The sequence below is a fragment of the Mauremys mutica genome, chromosome 9 (assembly GCF_020497125.1).
Source record: "Mauremys mutica isolate MM-2020 ecotype Southern chromosome 9, ASM2049712v1, whole genome shotgun sequence".
Lineage (NCBI taxonomy): Eukaryota > Metazoa > Chordata > Testudines > Geoemydidae > Mauremys > Mauremys mutica.
Genome location: NC_059080.1, coordinates 94,389,060 through 94,409,897, shown reverse-complemented (window position 1 = coordinate 94,409,897; position 20,838 = coordinate 94,389,060). Strand labels below are relative to the sequence as shown.

Below are 20,838 nucleotides of genomic sequence, written 5' to 3'. Positions count from 1 at the left end.
AGACATCACTGAAACGTAAGATATACTATTTAGATACAGCCCGGTCGAAGGGTGGTGAAAATTGGCTCTGCACACAAATTAGTTGAGTTCATGGATATATATGTTTGAACTCCTCTAAATCAAATGAAAAAGACAGGGACTAAACCCAAGAGTAGCCTTGGTCTGAGGGCACACTGAGTCCTCCGTATGGCTTCTAACACCATCACCCGCACAAACATACATAATTCTTAAAATTTTGGGGAAGCCCTTGGATAATAATTTCAACAGCTTCAGCATATTATGCAGGCATGGCGTCTCAATAGGAAGAAAACCATGAAGAGTTCATTGTTAGGACAATTGATTAGAAGGATTTTGTGCATAGCAGGGATGGAGACTTTACTCTGTATTTGTTTATGCCACACAGTATAACTAGACTTGAAATTATTAGATTTTTCTTGGTAAATATTGATTTCACCATATGTACACAAATTGATGAACATATATTTACATTGATAAACATCTAAATTTACAAATAGTCAAAAGGAAGAAAAATGCTGTTTGAGAACTTACTAGAGTCAAAAATCCATGGATTTAGACTTTTGAATTAGGCTTGTTATGAGTGGACTAGCAAATCAATAGTAAAAACAGGTATGATCTGTCAATGTAAAGATATTTACTTCATATATTTTAACATGTGATGTTGACAATTTGTATTTTAACTATTTGATTTAACTTTTTGAATCTCAACATCATTAAATAATGACACACATTCCTTCCCCCAAAATTTCCAACAACTGTGAAAATTTAAATTGACAAGAATCAGGGAGTGGGGAGCTTAACAATAGCCATCAGTATTAATTATCCAGTGAAATTATTTAAAATATTGAATTCTGCCAAGCCTAAATACAGCCATGACCAAAATTAAACAGATTACACTCCTTCAAACAACTGGATAATGGGAATGACTTGGGTTTTGATCCAGAAAGGGAATTCTGAGGCCATTTTACTGCACCAAAGTATATTATCGGAATCTCAGACAGTCAAAACAGGGTCAGATCCTCCAAAGTCTGATTACACATATCTAATTCCCATGCTCTTCATTGCAAACCTCCACTCTAAATATATTCGCTGTCCCCAAGACATTGGGATAATCAAGCTTGGCCTTTACTAGGTAACACTTGTAATAGTTACAGTGAAGTATTATTTAAAAGTTATTAAAAACTTATTAAAAAGCTACAAGAGAAACAAAATCAAACGATTATTTGATGTGGTCTTTAGACTATTTTTGTAAGAATATTACAGTGACAATAACCTGGGGGACACAAATAGACAGATGGAGAGAGCATGCACACTGCTGTTACTAATGTGGGGGTATTAAAGTCCTTTAGAAAGGCAATGTTAAATGCTACTCACTATCCTAAGATGACCATTGTGCTGCAGTAACCCAGTGCATTTAGATTTATGATCATCCTTTGCCTTTTTTACATTCCTGGGCTGCTGTACAATAGCCCCATCTTGTGGTTTACTTAGCGCTATTACTTCTGACAATGAGATCCTCAGAGGAAAACCAGTAGAGAAATCAGTGAAGTCATGGATGGATATGTAGGATAATGATTCCTATTAAATGGATTATCAGATTACATATCAACTAAAAGGCCTAGAGCTCAAGTGGTTTGTAATAACAGCAGACTCCATAGGTTGATTAGCTTTTAGGGACCTCCTCCCTCCAAGCATGGAATTTTCGTATTTTCCCCCCTCGTAACAAAAGAAAGAAATTATATTTTATGCAGAGTAGGCGAGTAAAGGGGACAGCAAGATTTCCAGGCGGCGATGCACCATGAAAGCAGATATATCAATGCCAACACAAGAGCATGAGGTTTATTGTACTACGACATAGAATCACAGGGTTAGAAGGAACCACAAGGGTCATCTAGTCTAACCCCCTGCCAAGATGCAGACATGAGGGCGACAGGATTCTGGGAGGTTTTGCCTGAATTTGCCTACCCTTTTGCAGGCAAAAATCAACCTTTTCCAAGGCTCTGCCTACATTAAGGAAATATGAACCAAGTATCAATCGAGTTACATCAGTGGAACCCCTAATGTAGGCTGGTTGCACCAGCCCAGTTTAATCTGGTAATTTACCAAAGTATTTTATACCAATGTAAATCATGCTGTGTACTGGTTTCATGTGCCCATGTTAGGGACACGCACTGGAGTGACTAGATAGCCAATGTAAATCCATTACATTTCTTTAGTGAAGACAAGGCCTAAGAGAGATTTTCAGCTATTGTAAGTGGGGCACAGATTCTCCTCTCACAGAAGCAGTAGAGAAGAAAGAAGTGACTCATCAAATGGTCTGGAAATAAGAATGGGAATCCTAATACTGTGCAGTTCTATAGCACATTTCATCCAGGAACGCCAAAGCACTTTGCAAACCTTAAGCTTCTCAACAGCCTTGAAAAGCTGGAATCATCCTCATTTTACATATGGGGAAGCTGAGGCCCAAATAAGTCACATGACTTGCCCAAGGTCGGTCTCTCTCTCTCACACACACACACACAGTGGCACAGACAGGATTAAAAACAAATTGTTTGGACTTCACTTCAAACACTCAGTGAAGCTCATTTTTTGCGAGAGAGAGAGAGAAGAGCTCTAGATATAATATATAAGATGGACATGAGGGTGCAACATTGCAGCATGATAGCTAAAGCCACTACTGGAGGGGAACTTACTTCCAGACCCATCTTTGATCCTGGGCCCCTCTGAACCTGCCTCTGCAAGGATGTTGGCATTAGCATTATTTTCCATATCCATCACATCTGAAGCAGACCCGCTTTCCTCTTCGGGCTCAGGGTGGCTGAAGATCCAGTCCAGTGCATGCTCCAAATTATTATTCTGGCAGTCAAATGAGCAAAACACCAGCCATTAGTGCGTTCACTAACATTGTAGCTGCCATACAAACACTGATCTTCAAATAAGCAGAACAAGGACTGAGATCAACAGCGTTCAGTACATTTGAGCTAGACACACTGCGCCTCTATGGAGATGAGTATTCAGCAGGCACTGTGCAAATCTCCTGACCTAGGACTATAATTGGATTTGTTTAGTACTAAATGATTCCCTGCAGCATTTTCAGCACCACACGGACTGAATGGTTCTTTGCTCAGTGTTCTATATGCTGCTGCCAATAATGATAGGGTGCTGGATTACACAGGATAACAGTATTAATTTAAGCACACGGGCTTTTAAAGTTATATTTGATGCGAAAAGTGGCTGTATCAGTCCTATAAATAATCACAATGATTTAGCTGGAGGCATTCAGAATTTGGTTTCCAAAGCTGTAATTTCCAATGCCTCTTCCCTCCCTCACCATGCTGGATAAAAAATGGCTGGGATTGGGATTTTGGTTCTAATAAATGGCTTAAAGTGAAGCCAGTTTAGATCTTTTAATCCCTATTAAATCAAAATAGTAGTTTACAATACACACAAAATCCAGGAACGGTGACATTTGTAATTGCCCTCTACCTAATTTGATAGGCATATTCCCTTATTGGAACAGAAGGTTTGCTTACCACTACTTAGGTTGCAAGCTCTTTGGGACAGGGACAGTCCTTTTGTGCTGTTTTTGTACAGCACCTAGCACAGTGGGGTCCTAGCCTACGACGGGAACTCCTAGGTACCATGGCAATGCAACCAATAGGTCCTGGGAAGTCATACAGGAAAGAGAAAGTGATCTGGCTAGGAAAGGCCTGAATTGCACTGTTCTTCAACAGACACTGCCAGCCACCCATGCTAGCATCCCAACCAGCACACAGCCTACTCAGCTGCTCAGGAATAAAAGTGAAAGCCAGTGGCCTAGTCCTATGGTTTCTGCATTCAGATCACAAATACTGTGCAAGCCACATAACTACACATGAAAGGGAAACTGCCGTCTGTGAGTGACTATGCTGCTTGGAGTGCTCCGGCACATCACACTGGATGGGAGCCCAGCATAGCTGGGAGGAGGCAGTGCAGCCCAGGACTTGCTGTCTGAGGAAGTATTAGTATTAATGGAAAATTACAGCATAGAAAAGAAGGCAGAAGAGCCCAGTGTTAACTCCCCCTCCTCCCTGGTTATCATCCCACATGGAGGTGGGCTTTGGAGAGGCACAGAACAGATATAAAGAGAAACAAAGGTAAAGCCTCCCTTCTCTCCAGCACCTAGAAAGAGGCTTTTGCTCTCTCATGGTGGGTGTCTCTTAAGGGCCAAAAGATCGCTGTACCTGGATAACTGTGAGCGGTGAGTCAGAACACAGTCATGTGAGATGGGATTGCAACTCTTCAACAAACACCCCAAAGAAAGAATTGGGGAGCACCCCATCCTCAGGACACACTGCTCTCATGCACTCAGAATGCTTCAGAACAGATAGGAAGGGGAGTCAAGTTCTTCCTATCTTCCCCTTCTTTGTCACATCCAACTCAACAGTCACCTGAAATCCATATACCCTTGCTCCTCACCCCGTCACAATCTATCTTGGGGGCCAACCTTGCCTCAGGACCTCATTCTCCTCGCTTCCCCACATCCACCAGCAAATTATGAATTCCTTCATGAGCACATCTCATGAGTTTCCTTGCACATGTGTCTTTTCATCCTTAAAAAAAATAAATTCCAAAATTTCTCTTGGGACTCACTGTTGCTTTGAGTGCTTGAATAGCTACATTCCTCTGGAATCCCATGGAGGTGATGAGAGCTACCATCTCTTCTGGAGGCTGGTTATCTAACCCAATAGCCCCTAGACCAGCTGCTCCAGCAGAAGCAACTCCCCCATAGCCAGGTATAGCTAATGGCTCTGCAAAATCTGGAAAAGACAAACAGTTCACTTTTTTACCCCATCAATACATACGCTAACAATGAATGGAAACTTGAGAATAGCAACAATATCTGTATAAAGTTCATTTCTATGGGCCAAATCTGGACAGCAGGGGCATAGAAGGCCCAAAAAAGCAGGAAAAGGAGTATGCACATGAGAAAGGCATGTATGTGGATTCTTCCACACTGTGCGTGTGCTACAGGGGTGAAACCAATGCAGCAAAGTGACATGGTGGCACATCCAGGGAATAAAGAAGCCAGGTTTATCATAGCAGGGCCCAACATGAAACCCAAGTACCAGACAACCCATACTTGGTAGGCATACAGCTGCATACCCAACTCTGACCCCAAGACCAGCAGCAAGGGGCTGTATACCCACCGCTGCTTTTCAGCACCAGCTACTTTGTCACTGGGGACAGGATACCTCTTTTGGTGCAACATGGGTGTGCTGTGCCTTCTCCGGGCAATGGCTGCCAGGTGTGTGTTCAGAGGACTGGATTCTGTATCAGGTTTATAGTAATGGAGTACTAGTTCAGGAGAATGACAAGTCTGTGTTCTCCAGTTTTCAAAGGTGTCATAAACAGATAGTTAAGGGTTAATGTCTCTTTAACCTGTAAAGGGTTAAGAAGCTCAGTAAACCTGGCTGACACCTGACCAGAGGACCAATAAGGGGACAAGATACTTTCAAATCTTGGTGGAGGAAAGTCTTTGTTTTGTGTTCTTTGTTTTGGGGGTTGTTCGTTCTCAGAACTGAGAGGGACCAGACGTCAATCCAGGCTCTCCAAATCTTTCTGAATCAGTCTCATGTTTCAAAATTGTAAGTACCTAGTCAGGAAGGCGTGTTAGTCTTATGTTTGTTTTCTCAACCTGTAAATGCTTCTTTTGCTGGAAGGATTTTTACCTCTGTTTGCTGTAACTTTGAACCTGAGGCTAGGGCGGGTTTCTCTGGCTATATAAATCTAAGTATCCTGTAAAGCATTTCCCATCCTGATTTTACAGAGATAATTTTTACCTTTTCTTTTTCTTTAATTAAAAGCTTTCTTTTTAAGAACCTGATTGATTTTTCTTTGTTTTAAGATCCAGGAAATTGGGTCTGGACTCACCAGGAGTTGGTGGGGGGGGAAAAAAGAAGGGGGATGGTTAATTTCTCCTTGTGTTAAGATCCAAGTAGTTTGGATCTGTGTTCCCCAGGGAAGGTTTTGGGGGGACAGGGAGTGTGCCAGACACTAACTTCTGGCTGGTGGCAGTGTACCAGATCTAAGCTAGTAAATTAAGCTTAGAAGTGTCCATGCAGGTCCCCACATTTGTACTCTAAAATTCAGAGTGGGGGAAAAAACCTTGACAAACGGGATATGATCCAATTTGTTTGCCACGCATGGTGTTACAAAATATAGTGACCCAAGTAAGATGCATAGCAGAGCGAGGTCTCGTTCAAACCCTTCAGATTACTGACCCGGTTCTTCCATGTGTGCAATGATCCAGTTGAAAGCCACTTCAGCACCCATGTTTCCTGTATAGTACACAGCTTTCCGACACGCTTCCAAGGGGAAACCCATCTCTGCTAGCTGCATCACTGAAGATTCATCCATATCCGGAGCTACAGGAGAGGAGACTCTAATAAGTAAAGTCAAAATCAGCCCATTCCTGTAATATTTGTTATTATATAGGAAGTAGCATCCTATACATCATATCACTGGGTTTGTTTTAATGCTGCAGGAAACAAACATCCATTAAAAAAAAGCAGCTTTATGCAAATCACTATAATGGCAATTAGTGATTTATTTATAGCTTTTTATCTAAATGATTTACACAGAGCGTCTTTCACCCTGAGTAATTCCCGAAGTGTTTTACAAAAAGCATTTATAGGAAACAAGTCACCCCCCACTTAAGTGCAGGCCCGTCAGAGATTCTAAGAGTACTAGATCTGCTACTCTTGGTAGATGGACAGTCAATTCTGTAATGACACCACGGCTGATGTAGTGGAGCACAAGTAGCTTATCTGCAGCAGTGACACTTGGTGAAGACACCTCAATACTCTGAATACTGTAGCTCTCTCTCTCTCTCTCTCTGACTATAACGGCTTTTACAAGCAGCACCTGTGACATTCTGTTTAGAAATCATTCTAATTTTTTTGTCAAGTTGTCTGCATAGTGAGACATTGGCTAAAATCCTCCAGACCATCAAATTATAAAAGACACATGATAGGACCAATCTTGTCCCTTTGAGGACTGTGGCAAAACTCCCATCGATGTCAATAAGAGGAGGACTGCTCCTCACTTTGTTCAGAGTTTTGTTAAGGCCTCCCATATCACTTAAGACCTGGGGCATAAATCACAGGGACAGCTTTATGTAAACCTTCTGTACTGGTGTGAATTTCACCCTATATGAAAAACAGCTACTGATTCTGCTCTGTAGCTACTTTTCAAATATAAATATAATGTATTTCTTTTTGGTCATGGTGTTGCATTTTAACAGGGGAGCACAGAACAATACTGTGATATGGAGACAAAAAAAATAAAATCTCCCCCAAAATGTTCCAACTAAGCATCACTATTGTTCAGTATTTCACATGAAGCTAGCACCTGGGTATATACTCTGGCAGCAAGCCCGAGTTGCCACTCAAGTTACACTGCTGTTTTTAGCTTGAGCAGAGCTAGCATGCATATGTCTACATGAGCTGGGACTCAGACCTCCCACACAAATATAGGTGTATCTCAGTGTTATAGCAAAGATCCAAGGTGTTGGGTCAGATCATGGCATACAAATTACAACTGTGATGTAGCAGGATCAGGGACAACAATTTTATAACCAGCCCCCTCAATTCCCTTCCACATTTGCAGTTTAGATGAGCCCTGCATGGGCCATATCAATGTTTAAAGAATACAAAGTGGCATCTCTGAAAAGCATACCGACAACCTCCTAAACTGGGGCCTCATTCAAAGCCCATTGACATTGGCATTAATTTCAATGCACTTTGGATCATGCCCCACGTACACTTTAAAAATTGAGCTTTTTAATCTAAAACTATCCTAAATTGCTACTAATAAAACTCAAAAAAACCACACGTAATTTCAGAGCACATCTTCCAATCCAATTAACTGTGTTTTAAGTTAAACAATGACAACAAAGTGCATCTGGCTCAAATCTTTTACACCAGGATTTAGTCCAAAGTGAATTAACCCCAAGTTATAAAAATCGGACTTCACACCAGAAATTGTGGCTGCTCATGTGTTGTGCACCACGCTGCTACAATGGGTCCTTCAGATACCCAAATGCGTGCAAGTCAGCGCTGGCACAAGTACAACACTGAAGTGCACACACAGAGAAAAGCGCCATGCATATTTGTGTAGACAGAACTACCATTAATTAACTATAGCACGTGGATGTGTTTGAACAGCCAAAATGTCAGCACAATGTGCTGGGGAGAAAAATGAGATACATACGCTCCATGAAATGGTTCATCATGCGATCTGGAAATTGAGAAAACAAAATTAGGAGAAGTGAGTTTGCATGACAGTCAGCTACGCTCTATACTGAAAAGAAAGAGGGCCAATTTTGTGGGTAATAAAAAAAGTCTGGTGCCTTAAGGGCAGTGTGCACTGTGCTGACGGAAGCTCACAAAGATAATCTCATGCTTATTAAAGTAGAGCATCACTGGTGTTGTAATCCAATAATAAATGGGATAATTACGGGCCTAACCCCATTTAAACCAGGAAGGCCATGATGCTATGAATATCGTACCACCAAACTGAACTGTTTCTTTCCCCAAAACATAATCTGCACACCCAGACATTACAGGATGGGCATGGTTAGCTGATGCTTTACGTAAAGCAAGAGGCTGGGATTGAGAGGGCATAAGACTAACAAAATGAGGTAGCGGACACATTGAGAAGTTTTACTTGCACCTGAGGACGTTAAAACTAGGAGTGGCTAATAGTTCCTAATTTAGCACTTACTCCTTCCTTGAACTTAGCCATAACGCTAGTAACCCTCATCCCTTTCCTAGCCCTCCTCAAAGCCCATTTGTTCTTTGGTGCTTATGTGACAGCCACCATCTAGGCCGACACATCGGTGATAGAGCTACACTGACCCGTGGGTTATACCTACAAGAAACTGGCCAAATAGTGAGGGCTGGGTAGAGGGGTCAGTCAGTATAGTTGAGGTACACGTTACATATAGAAAGGCATATACAAACTGTCTGTATTAAGATTTGAGTGAACCCCTCTCCCAGCACCTTTTGCAAGTTGCTTGTTTCATTAGAATGCAATGTCTCTGGTAGCTGAATCAGTAAGTAAACCTCATAGCAAGAGGCAATGCTGCAGGAAGACCAAAGTGGATGAAGTGAGGCAGCAAAAGCTGTCTGAAGTTTTATTTTCATTTATAAAAGGTAAAGCTCCAATTTTTTTAGCCTTTACAAGTGAAAATGCAAGTTTCAAGGAGGCCGAGATGCCCAGAAAGCCATGGTAAACTGTAGGGAGTAGTCTGGAGAGGGGAAACAAAATTGAAATCACTATACGTCTGTGTATTCCTCTACTCTAACACCAAAATACATTTTAGAGATTGGCATTCTTCCATGTTTGGAAAGCTCACTGCAGTAACAGCACTATTAGTACCCAAGTAAACAAATTAGCCAATCCTGTAATGTGAGTAGCATCATTTCTTCTAGTATCACATTAAATATTTAAACACCAAAACCTGAGTCATCATAAAGCAAATTTCAATAATCTGTGTCTAAGGTCATAGGATAATAAAGAGAATTTACTAGCTACAAAACATTTCACTGTCAGGGCAAAGTGGGGAGGAAGCAAGCTTTTACTGGACAGGCTTAATCTAGAAATGGATTATTTCAAGATGTCGTCACATTGCGTTAAACATCTGTAGTAGTGTCTAGCACAAAGGGGACATGGCCCATGACTGAGGCTCCTCGGTGTACTGCAATACAAATAATAAATAATGATTCCTGCTCTTTACAATGAAGAATTGGCAGACTTTCAGACTTAACCTATGGAAGGATATTTAGTGTCTTTCAAAGTTTTATTCTGGAGAAGTTTTATGGCCTGTGTTATAAAGGACTTGATGATCACAATGGTCCCTTCTGGTCTTGGAATCTATTAATCTACATAACCCCTGGTGTATTAAACATAGTTGTGCGGCAGATTAAGGAATCTGGTTTGAAGAAGTGCACTATTCCCCTTTAAGTACACCACCAACAAGCAATGTTTGCTCTGATACATGCTAATAGATGGTGCTGGGACTGGATAAGATGATGTCGAGATCCTAAGGCAAGAACCTTATTGCCCGATTTAAGGCTCCTGAGAGCAAGGACCATGCCTTGTACACCAGTGAGCACACATCAGATAATGATTATTATTCAGCCAAAGTCACGCCAAGGTTAGTTTATCATTGGTTTTTATATGGCAGTTAGCACAAATACCATGGTAAGAAGGTTCAGATATGCATGCCCCCAAAAGCAAGAAATGACTGGGTTGAATTTCCACTCCACTTTTGGCACCCACCACTGATTCCACAGTAGGCATCCAAGCTGAAGTTACATTCCCTATGGGCTGGAATAAGTAAGCATGACGATTCCATGAGACTAAATGGGAACCGTGAGCCTGTACTCAAAGGCTGAATCTGGCCCCTCTATATCTACTACACACTAATGAGTGCGAGCTCTTCAGAACAGGGATTTTTTTCCCCCATTATGCATGTGTACAATGGGGCCTAAGCCTTGATTGCTTCTAAGGTGCTATTACGACACAAATAACACCAATACGAATAATGAGGGGTACTAGGAAGTAAGTGCTCTCTGAGTGATGCCACTGAAAGTCCTAGAGTCAAGCCCTACAGACTCTCCTAGATGTACTTAGGTTCTAGACACCTGTAAAGATTCTAGAGGGAATGAGAACACAAGCTGGGGACAGAGTGGAGAGGGTGAAAAAGGGAATTAAGATATTCAGTTACCCTCTTGCAGAGAACAGTGTGAATTCCTTATACTATCAACAGGATTAAGTTAATTCAAGGCTTCTTAAGAGGTATGACAGCAGCATCCATGGCCTGATTTTCGACCAATAGGAGTTGCGGGTGCTCAGCAAAAAGTGCATTATTATTAGTGTGTCCTAATCCTATCTACACTCTATTCTCATTCACAGAGTCATGTTTCTGTGCCTGCACAGGTAGATTACAGCAGCCAAAAAGAGGCTTCACATGAACCAGCAGAGAGGTGAAGAAAAAGAGACTAAATATCCAAGCAGAGGAAGGCGGGATGGAAGGAGAGATCCCGGAGGTAGAGGACAGTACCTTTGGGGTCATCAGGAATGATAATGGGCGGAGCAATGTCGGGAAGTTCCTCTTCTCCTGGTTGTAGTCCCGTTGCACGGAGGTGATTGATGTCTAGTAGGTCTGGCATGTCTACGGAAACATCTGCAAACCCAGAGAGGAAAAGATTATTGATGCATTTTAGCACATGTACATTGTATTGCAATTTACATGCTATAGTGAGGGGAGCTCAGTACACATGCTACACACATGGCCACGATTCTCTTCCCTTAAACTTGCATCCGAAGAAGTGGGTATTCACCCACGAAAGCTCATGCTGCAAAACGTCTGTTAGTCTATAAGGTGCCACAGGATTCTTTGCTGCTTCCCTTAAACTGTTAGTCGGAGTTACCAATGAGAAGTTCAGGACACTTTTTAAAGAACACTTTTACAATGAAAAGTGACTATGTAAAATTGGCTTCTTATTCCCCAGATCTGGGGTTCTGGTCTGGCCCTTTATGAAAAGAGGAACCCACTGGATTTTGTTACAAACTCAAGACTCGCCAATGTACATAGCCCTTCCAAGAGAACCTGGACCAAATGAGGGAGAGGAAAGCAGGCAAGATACATACCAAGCTTTTGGGGTATCCAGTCAAGGCCAAAGGTGAACTTCTTTATCTGCACTACCAGGTACTCAGGAAATGAAGCAAAGCGAGATGTTCTGGGAAACACAAGAATGTTATGTCAATAAAACAGGGCAACAAGATTATGGAACACAGATTGCGATGTCTCAGACCACGGTCTAAGCAACATTAACATGAAAAGTTTTACACCTGTGGGTATGTCTACACTGCAATTAAACACCTGTGGCTGGCCCATATCAGCTGACTCAAGCTCATGGGGCTCAGGCTAAGGGACCATTTTATTGTGGTGTAGACGTTCAGGCTCAGGCTACAGCCTGAGCTCTTGGACCGGAGCCCAAGCTCTGGGAACCTCCTTGTTGTGGGGATAAATTTTCAGTGCTATGTGTTCACCCAAGTAGCTCCAAGTGGCTAGAATTTTAGGGCATTAGGTTAAAAATACAGGTTACATAGGCTCTAAAGATGACATTGTGATTTTTATATATATGACATTATCTTTTTACAAATAGGAACATTGGCTATTAGGTAATCTACCTACAAGCACCCAAAGACTCCAATGCTGTTTCTAAATGAGATCTACAGATGAAAAGGACTATATGAATGCTCACTATTTTTGCAACAATTTAATGTTTAACATTAAATTGTTAAATTAAGGAAAACAAGTGTTTTTCTTTTTTGAAGACCTGTTTTGTTTTGCTTTTAAATGCAACCTAATCCTGCCTCTATTTAAAACAGCAGAATATTCTTTACTACCAACATGCTCACAGTTAATGTATGAAACACTCTGGTTTTTCCTACATTCTTTCCCTCCAAGTGTGTTTGTCTGCCAGTTTTCTATATGGTGCAGAAACTGTACACTAAAGAGTACAACCAATTGCTGCCATTGCTAACAATAGAAGGCAGTCTACCAAAACAGACCAGTTGCTGGGCCCAGTTTTCACCCACTCCTCACTACTATTGAAGACACATTGGAGCATATTGGAGCATGCTCCAATACGTTTATAAGGTGCCACAGGACTTTTTGTCGCTTTTTACAGATCCAGACTAACACGGCTACCCCTCTGATACTACTGAAGACACACTGAAGCTTCTGTAATACCCCAATTGTTTAACACTTCTTCTTGGCATAAAGCTACGCCCCCTGTGGCTGTATCCCTCCTTCTATTCTCCTTTGACCTCCCAATATTTTCTGTGTCCGAGCCCTTTTTATTACATTTTTCGTCTGACTTTAGATTGTAAACCGCATGGAGGCAGGTTCCTCCTCTTTATATTTGCCTGTAAAACACCATATAAGTAACAATAATTAAGCATTACAAATGTATCCTAACTCTACAACACTGATAGTCATGCTGGGATATTTTGGCTGAAATTCAGACATATATCAGAAACCAAATTTTTAGTACTGCCCTTTCTGTGATTTGAAATCTTCATCCCTACAGCCTGATCAAGGAAGAACTACCTCCATTTTCTCCACTCTATTCTGCCTAGGGGCTGCATGTGGTGCTTTAGAGCATCTTCAGACAAAGCTGGACAACAAGAGACAAGGGCTGGAGATCCATACTTGGTCTCTTGTATGGAAACATAGATCTCTACCACTAGCTACTGCATGGGACCCAGGCTAAAAGTGTAGGGTTACCATATTTGAACATTCAAAAAAGAGAACACTCCGCGGGGGGTGTCAGCCCCACCCACAGTCCACCCCTGCTCCTCCCCCACTCTGCCCCAGGCCCCACCCCCTCCCCACTCGGCCCCGCCACCGCAGCCCTCCTCACCCCTGGGCCCGCCGCTGGCTTGCTGCATCCCTCCTCAGTCCACCACCCACCGCGCGCCTCCTCCCACCTGCCACTCACCTCCTCACTCCCCTGCCAGAAACCCCCATTCCCACCCCAAGAACCCCCACCTGCAGCTGGCTCGACGCTTCTTGCCTCCTCACCCCCGCCCGCCCATCAGCCGCTGGCTCCCTTGCCGCTCGCCTCTTCAACCCCCGCTGCCCGTAGCTGGCCTTTTCACCCCAGCCCCGCTCACCAACTCACCCTTCCGCTACTCAACCCCCGCTGCTCACCGCTCGCCTCTTCACCCCGCCCCGCTCGCTTACTCACCTCTCCTGCCGCAGGTCCCTCTGGCTCCTAGGATCAGATGGCAGCCAAGGGAGCTCCACGTGCTGTGCCCACAAGCGCGAGCTCCGTGGCTCCCATTGGCCGGGAAAAGCGCCAATGGGAGCTGCCGGAGCTGCGGAGCAGGGCTTGCAGGCGCCAGCAGCGTGCAGAGAGCCCTCCATCCCCCCCAACCCGACCCTAAGAGCCAGAGGGACCTGCCGGGGGGGCGAGGTGGGGAGTCCTGGAGGTGCTTACCTGGGATGGCTCCTGGGAAGCATCTGGCAGGTCCCTCTGGCTCCTAGGGTCAGGTCAGGTCGGGTCGGGGGGGGCTCTCTGCCCACTGCTGGCGCCTGCAAGCCCCGCCCTCGCAGGCAGGAGGGAGCCAGGGCAGCACGCGGAGACCCCCATCCGCCTCTGTGTCTAGGGGACGCTCACACTGCAGGCTCCTGCCGGTGGTTGGGCACCGGGAGCTGCCCCAGGAAGCGCTGCCAGCCCAGGGACTTTGGACTTAGGGTTACCATACGTCCATATTTTCCCGGACGTTTTTAGATATTTAAAAATTCCTCCTGGATGGCGATTAAAGAACTAAAAAGTCGGACATGTCTGGGAAAATATGGACGTATGGTAACTCTATAAAGGTGAGCAGAAACTTATCAAGCCACTAAGTTTTACACTCCCTATAAGCATCCACAAGCTACCTCATTATCCAACTTCAAATCTCTCCTTAAAACTCTCCCTTCTCACGATGCCTACAGACACTTGGCAACAGTTAGGCTGCTGGCGGGCTGAGACCCCGGCCTAACACTAATATTATCTCATTATTTCCTTGTATTCCCCCATCAGCCTGTCCGTATCCATCTGTTGTCTATACTTAGATTGTAAGCAAGTTGGGACAAGGAGAGGCTTTTGTTGTGTGTACAACACCAAGCCCAACAGTGTCCTGCTCCATGACCAGGGCTCTTCAGTGCTATTGTAACAGAAATAAATAACGAACAACAACAACAAGCTTTGCTACAAACATCCAAATGAAGATCATTTCTGAAGTTCAACAAAGATGATTTATTTGTTGCTCAGAGGGTCATTACAAAGGTGAACTACACTTCTTCCTGGGGCAGAGCTGTACTAATCTGCACCTTTTACATTCATGAGCCTCATCACCAATCCTGATCCATAACTGACTCTGCATCACTGTCTATTTCTTGCTGTATCATAGCCAAGTGGTAAAATAAACTATACTATGAACACATTGTGCTTTTAATATGGAACCACACACTTACTTAACTCCTGCAGATTTTGCTTGAAGGGCACTGCTCCAGAAGTCTTCTACGTTTTCTGGTTCAGAAAAGGCCTGCAGACACGCACTAAAAGGGATCTTGGCACGGACGAGCTCTGGCGGAGGTCTCCTAGCAGCTTCTGCTTCTCTCCTCTTCAGTTCATAGGCAATTAATTCATCTGATCAAAAGCAGACATGACACTGAAGGCTACATGAACAATGCATCTGCCACAGTATCTTTCACTGCAGTCTTACTTCTCGCCACCATTTTTTTTGGGGGGGGGGGGGGTGGGAGGGGAACGACACATGGGCTTTTATATGGGTCTAAATATGTCCAGGAGGTATCAAGATCCTGTCTGCATCAGGATCACAGCCATGTTTTAAACACATTTCTGGTTAACAGGGTTCTGATCACATGGAGGACAGGGCAGTGTGAACACTTGGAAACAAGTGATTAAATCTTCATGGCAGGGTTTTTATTTCTGTGCAAATGGCTATGCCTCTCTGCCAACTTCATCAGCTCAATTAGACTCTGAAAACCATTGCTGGTCTACCCCTCCATTGTGCTTTCTTGACTGGTCAAGGCTATATATTGGGCAGGACTATAGTGCTTCCCTTGCCAGTGATGGCCAGATGCACCAGTAATTGTCAAAACTAAAAGCTCCTGAGCTATAAACTCCTGGAAATAAATGCAAATTTTTAACAGAACACATTTACTGTTGGAACAGATTACCAAGGAATGTGGTAAATCCTCCCTTGGAGTCTTCAAATCAAGACTGGATGTCTTTCTAAAATACGTGTTCTAATTCAACCACAAGTTATGGGCTCCATGCAGGAACCACTGGCTGAAATTTTACGGCCTGTTATGCAGGAGGACAGACTAGATTTTCAAATAGCCTCTTATGACTTTAAAATCTATTAAATCTTGATGTGAAAGAAACAGTGAAGAACAGCAAAACCAAGGACAATTTACTGACCACAAGAGGGCCCCTCTTTGAGTCCCTCCACTGGCTCCCCTCTTCACCTCTACATCAAACACACACTTCTCGCCTTTCCCTTTAGGGCCCCTCACAACTTCACCACAACCTATCATTGTATCAACCCCCATCCTCACCCTACCAATGCTCCCAGCCATTCCTAACCACCCGTTCTAAACCAAACCACCTAATATTTTTAGTCTCTCCTCCTATGGAAGCCATTCCATATCCCGTGATCATTTTCGTTGCCCGTTTCTGTACCTTTTCCAATTCTAGTAGATCTTTTTTGAGATGGGGTGACCAGAACTGTATGCAGTATTAAAGCTTTGGGCATACCATGGATCTGTATAGTGGCATTATGCTATATCCTGTCTTATTTTCTATCCCTTTCATAATAGCTCCCAACATATTGTTAGGTTTTTTGACTGCCGCTGCACATTGAGTGGCTGTTTTCGGAGAACTATCCACGATGATTCCAAGATCTCTTTCTTTAGTGGTAACAGCTAATTTAAACCCCATCATTTTGTATGTAGAGTTGGGATTATGTTTTCCAATGTGCATTACTTTGCATTTATGAACAGTGAATTTCATCTGCCATTTTGTTGCCCAGTCACCCAGTTTTATGAGATCCCTTTGTAATTCTTTGCAGTCATCTTTGGACTTCACTATCTTGAGTAATTTTGTACTGTCTGAAAATTTGGCCTCTTCCCTGTTTACCCCTTTTCCAGATCATTTATGAATATGTTAAACGGCACTGGTCCTAGTACAGATCCTTGGGCAACCATGCTATTTACCCATCTCCACTGTGGAAACTGACCATTTATCCCTAGCCATTGTCTCCTATCTTCTAACCAGTTACTGATCTATGAGAGCACTTTTCCTCTTATCTCACGGCTGCTTACTTTGTTTAAAAGCCTTTGCTGTGGGACTTTCTCAAAGGCTTTCTGAAAGAGGCGTCCTCTTCATTTTGCAGCACTTTCCCCATGCTCTGGAAATACTCAGGCAGACCTGGGGCCCTGAGTCTACACATATGTACACCTTGTAGGCATGGAAGCCGATGATTTGGAATGTGGTGTTCTTGATTAGCTTCTATGTAGCCCACCACCAACTCAATGTGGATGGGCCACTTATGAAGGTGAATGAGCCTGCTACCGCCCTGGCTAACAAAACTGGGTCTTTTAGCTCAAGTAGTAGATGCTCATGTTCCAAGATTCAGAGATCCCAGGATCGATCCAGGTTGCTGCCAACCAACCCAGTGACACAGTATTACATTAACCATAGCCCATCCCCTACCAGCCTTCCTTTATTGATTTTAGACAGACAGCACCAACAAGCCAGCCCACCAGCACTCTTTTGGCTTTACCTTTGTTCGTTGCTGCCTCCATGGCCACAGGTAACTGCATGAGATAATCTACCCTTTCTGTGTATCGGACTTTCCTAGACTGGCAGCACTGTGTGCGTTCTTCCACCAGGAACCTGAAAACGTCGCTGGGGTTTTCTGAGCCAATGCGGTTTCTCTGAAGAGAAGATCAGACCTGATCACTTGAGTAGCATCACAGAGCCCAGAGTGTGCAGACTGTTTTACAGACATCAAAAGATACCACCCTTGCCCCAAGGAGCTCACGCCCTATGGGCCACATGTTAGTCCATGCCGGGAGAGCCCTGCATGAGCCTGGAAGTTGCCACTGACATCCGTGAGGAGAGACAAATGTCTGCCCACACAGTGTAACTTGCAGAATGGGGGCCTTAATAGAGATATGCTGCATGGGGTGAAAGAAACAGTAGGGAGCAGGAAGAAGGCAGGTTACAGTAAATATGTTGGTTAGAATGTGCCTTACAGAATCCTTTCAGCAACCAGATTATTACTCTTATGCTCTGAGAACTGCATTGAAACAGAACAAGCAAATTTTAGTTAATTATCCAGCTTGAATGCCACTCAAATAATATACCTTCTCTTTGTTATACAAGTTAATGTCTGTTATCAGGCACTTGCAGAAAAAGATCTACTCTCAACCCCCATAATCAGTGCACATGCTTTGGGACACGGAACATTATGCACACAGATCTGAATAACTTCACACAGAGCGTAACACATGAACAAACACCCTTAATCCCAGAGGGCGGGGAGGAGGTATGCTTTAAATTGTAATTGGTTGTCTCCTTTGTAAATTTCCTTTTCAATGCCTTAAAGAAAGCATTAGCATTCACCATGTTGACTCTTTTGCATTGTAGCACTGAGCTGCAGCTTAATGGAAGTAACATTTCATACCACAGACACTTTGCTTTCAGTATGGGAATCCATCTTCCCTATAATGATTCAATAACATACAGCTGAGATTTGTAAGGGAGCTAGACAGGGTGATTTATCTGCTTCGGAAGAGGATATAAATATGTGAAATAATAATAATACCTGCTCCATTTAACATTCACAGTCTTCATAATTATAAATATATTGACAACTTGTAATTGTATACCGGGTAGCTGTTGAAAGGGACTACACTGGTTTAGAAACTGGTTTAGAAACTGATTTAGTTAGATCAGTGCAATTCTCATGTAGCCCAGGCCTTAAAGAGTTTGTAAAAAAAATGATGAGATTACATACTGTCCTGTTTCTCATCCCCTAACATGTCAAACAGAGATAAAGAGAAGAACTAGTGAACACTTTCTCACCTCTACTAGGTTTATAAGGTGCAGGAAAAACTCCTGTGCATCTTGCTGTCTATTGGAGGAGAATTCTGGATGCCCTTTGCTTACAAAGGCCTTAAACATTCGAGGAGAAATTCCATTGTGTTGAGGCTAAAAACAAATGAAGAGAGAAATATTTTTGAAAAGCACTTCTGTGCACAATGGTCAGAATTACACACTGGCTTGAACCTTAAAAGTTATGTTTCATGATTCAAGTGCCACAGGAAATGAAGCCATGCCACTGAATGCAATTCATAATCCACTGCCTAAAAGCTTTGTAAATGCAGCATTCGAATTGACCAGCAGTGATTTGTATCCTTCCAGAACGGCAAAAGCACCTATACTTAAATCTCTGAAAACCAGGAAACAAAGAACTACAGTATACATCAACCGCGCCCCACCTCTGTGTCCCCTAAAGCTGGCAAGAGCTCCTGTGGAGCCACTGTAATTATGCTTCAGCCGGGGCTGCCTTATAAGAAGACCTGAAGAATAACTAAGTTATGTGTTGTGACCAACAGAACTCTCTCATTTATCTGCACACTCCAACTGCCCTTCACTGCGCTCAGCACAGCTGCATAGATTAGTGCGGGGAGTGCTTACAACAGTACTTACATGAGATAGCACGCTACATGACAGAAGCAAGTGCAGGTGTTGTTCCAGAGGGAATCCTTAGGATAAGGGTCCAGAGGTGGTAACAACTGGCAACTCAGAGGTGGTTTGTGCAGAGTAGGTCAAATCTAGGCCAGATGCAGCTAGCTGGTGTTCATTAAACCTGCCCAAAATGTGACTTCACCTTAGTGAGAACATGGTCTGACAGTTTCTCCTGCAGTCCCTGTGGGCTCTGTCCCTGCAGTGCCCCATATCCTCCGGAAGAGAAGCGTGCTAGGATGTCTGACAAGGGCAAGTTGGGGCTTCACTCAAAGTGGGCAGAGTAAAGGATGCAGGCTGGGGATGGTGTGAACCATAATTCTGTAATTCCTGGTTTACAGAGGTTTAAGCACAGGTGCAGCCTGCATTCTGGAAGGGTATGAGGCACTGCCAGTCAATCCTAATTCTGTGTTAAGGTTTTTGGACAGTGAATTGGAAGTGGTGGTATTTTGAGGAAATTATGGTTAAGAATAGTGCATGAGTGGGGACTATGGGGGGAGGGGTGCCTCAAGGTGGCTTCCTCTCTACCACTTGACCACTAATCCTAGATTGGGCCCCCACGAGGCACAATAATTTTCAAGACAATCCAAGCTAGTGTGTGTATTTTAGAGCACTTGGAAAAACAGGCTAATAAACAAGTAAGTAGAGTGGTGCTACCACCCCATTACAATATAGGAGAAGCAGCATGAAATATGACACAGGTAAACCACATTTTTAAAGGAAACTTTCACTCAGAAGGCCCAATTCTGATCTCAGTGTCACCAGTATAAACAAGGACTAACTCCTTTTAGATCAATGGAGCTCAGAGCCAGGCCCTTAGTTTACAATGCTTGCTCAGCTGCTGGCAGTACATCAGTAATATCATTACACTCAGATGCTCTTTAAGGGCTTCTGTAAACATCTAGAGACTCAGTAGCGCTGGGAATTTCTGAATACTGGGTTGTGTATCATACTGGTGTCCTCAACTGCCCTGCATCAAAGGAGAAACTACATATCCTGCTTCCTTCTAAGACAGAAGGACTTAAAAGCAAGCAAACTGCCTGGCCCCAATGAGGCTTTCCCAGATTTTTGTTGCACTGAATTTGGAATTAAGCCCCATTGCCATTTAAATGCAACTTTTATTCGACCATCTGAGTAGCGAGAAGAAAAATGTGCAAATGTGCCATATTCTCGAGACTAGGATCTCACAAACGCAGCAAGCCCTTCCCAACAGAGGGAAACAATCAATTTAAGCCAAAAGACAAGATCAGTGGCAAAGTCCTGAATGAAAAATCAGTTCCTGGTGACTCTATAGACTTTGGGCCTCTTTTTTATGTTGAAATGTCTCCAAGTCGCCCACTGCTCTTCCTAGACTGCTTTACAGAAGTGGAAAGAAGGTTCTACCGCCACCGAACCAGGAATATTTATAGACTACCGGGCATACTTTCCTCAT

General features: G+C 43.4%; 1 protein-coding gene across 2 annotated transcripts in view; it reads right to left on the bottom strand.

Moving 5' to 3' along the window:
- The window catches only part of USP13 (ubiquitin specific peptidase 13), an 81,833-nt gene that overhangs the window by 5,124 nt on the left and 55,871 nt on the right, over positions 1-20,838 (bottom strand). The window contains exons 11-19 of one of the 2 annotated variants that reach the window (XM_045030673.1): positions 18,744-18,869; positions 17,437-17,590; positions 15,101-15,275; positions 11,719-11,807; positions 11,129-11,251; positions 8,272-8,298; positions 6,282-6,425; positions 4,651-4,817; positions 2,712-2,874 (exon numbers count right to left, since the gene is read on the bottom strand). In XM_045030673.1, the coding sequence (XP_044886608.1) occupies positions 2,712-2,874; positions 4,651-4,817; positions 6,282-6,425; positions 8,272-8,298; positions 11,129-11,251; positions 11,719-11,807; positions 15,101-15,275; positions 17,437-17,590; positions 18,744-18,869 (1,168 nt within the window). The remainder of the gene's footprint in view (positions 1-2,711; positions 2,875-4,650; positions 4,818-6,281; positions 6,426-8,271; positions 8,299-11,128; positions 11,252-11,718; positions 11,808-15,100; positions 15,276-17,436; positions 17,591-18,743; positions 18,870-20,838) is intronic. The other variant, XM_045030674.1, reaches the window with a different exon arrangement.